At 46.2% G+C, this 472-nt stretch overlaps 1 protein-coding gene across 1 annotated transcript in view; it reads right to left on the bottom strand.

Moving 5' to 3' along the window:
- Positions 1 to 277: 277 nt before the first annotated feature.
- The window catches only part of PHALS_12479 (Protein notum homologue), a gene marked incomplete at both ends in the record, with an annotated part of 734 nt that continues 539 nt past the window's right edge, over positions 278 to 472 (bottom strand). The window contains one exon of the mRNA XM_024728036.1: positions 278 to 296. Coding sequence (XP_024578553.1) covers positions 278 to 296 — 19 coding nt within the window. The remainder of the gene's footprint in view (positions 297 to 472) is intronic.

Consider the following 472-nt stretch of genomic DNA (forward strand, 5'->3'; position numbering starts at 1 on the left):
AAGTAGTGCTACACTTGCTTTGGACGGAGCGGAACAGCTACCTCTATAGCGGTCGTACTCCAATACCACCAGCTGCAGCGCTGCGTGTGGTGCATACGACTGTAAGCGCTCATATTCGTGCGTGCCTCCGACGAGTGTACGATGACGTGCAACAAGCTTTGCTTCGGTGTGTGCTGTCGACTCTCGAGAACACGGTGTCACTGGGTGTCTTCATGCAAACCAACAGAGGATTGTTCACCGTTCGCTTTTTGGCATAAAAGCAATATCAAGTCTTCTCCTAGATGTGAAATACTTCACTACACATTTCGACCCAACCAAGGAAACAAGTCTTCAATAGAAATCAAGGCAAGGACTCAACTTATCCGTATCATGCACGATCGAAGTGCAAAGATCAAGGTACAACTCAAGACCTCACAAGACTTTGTCAATTGTATATTAGCAATTGTTACGTATCAAGACCAGATCTTAGACG

Source organism: Plasmopara halstedii, assembly GCF_900000015.1.
Source record: "Plasmopara halstedii genome assembly, contig: Scaffold_614, whole genome shotgun sequence".
NCBI lineage: Eukaryota > Oomycota > Peronosporomycetes > Peronosporales > Peronosporaceae > Plasmopara > Plasmopara halstedii.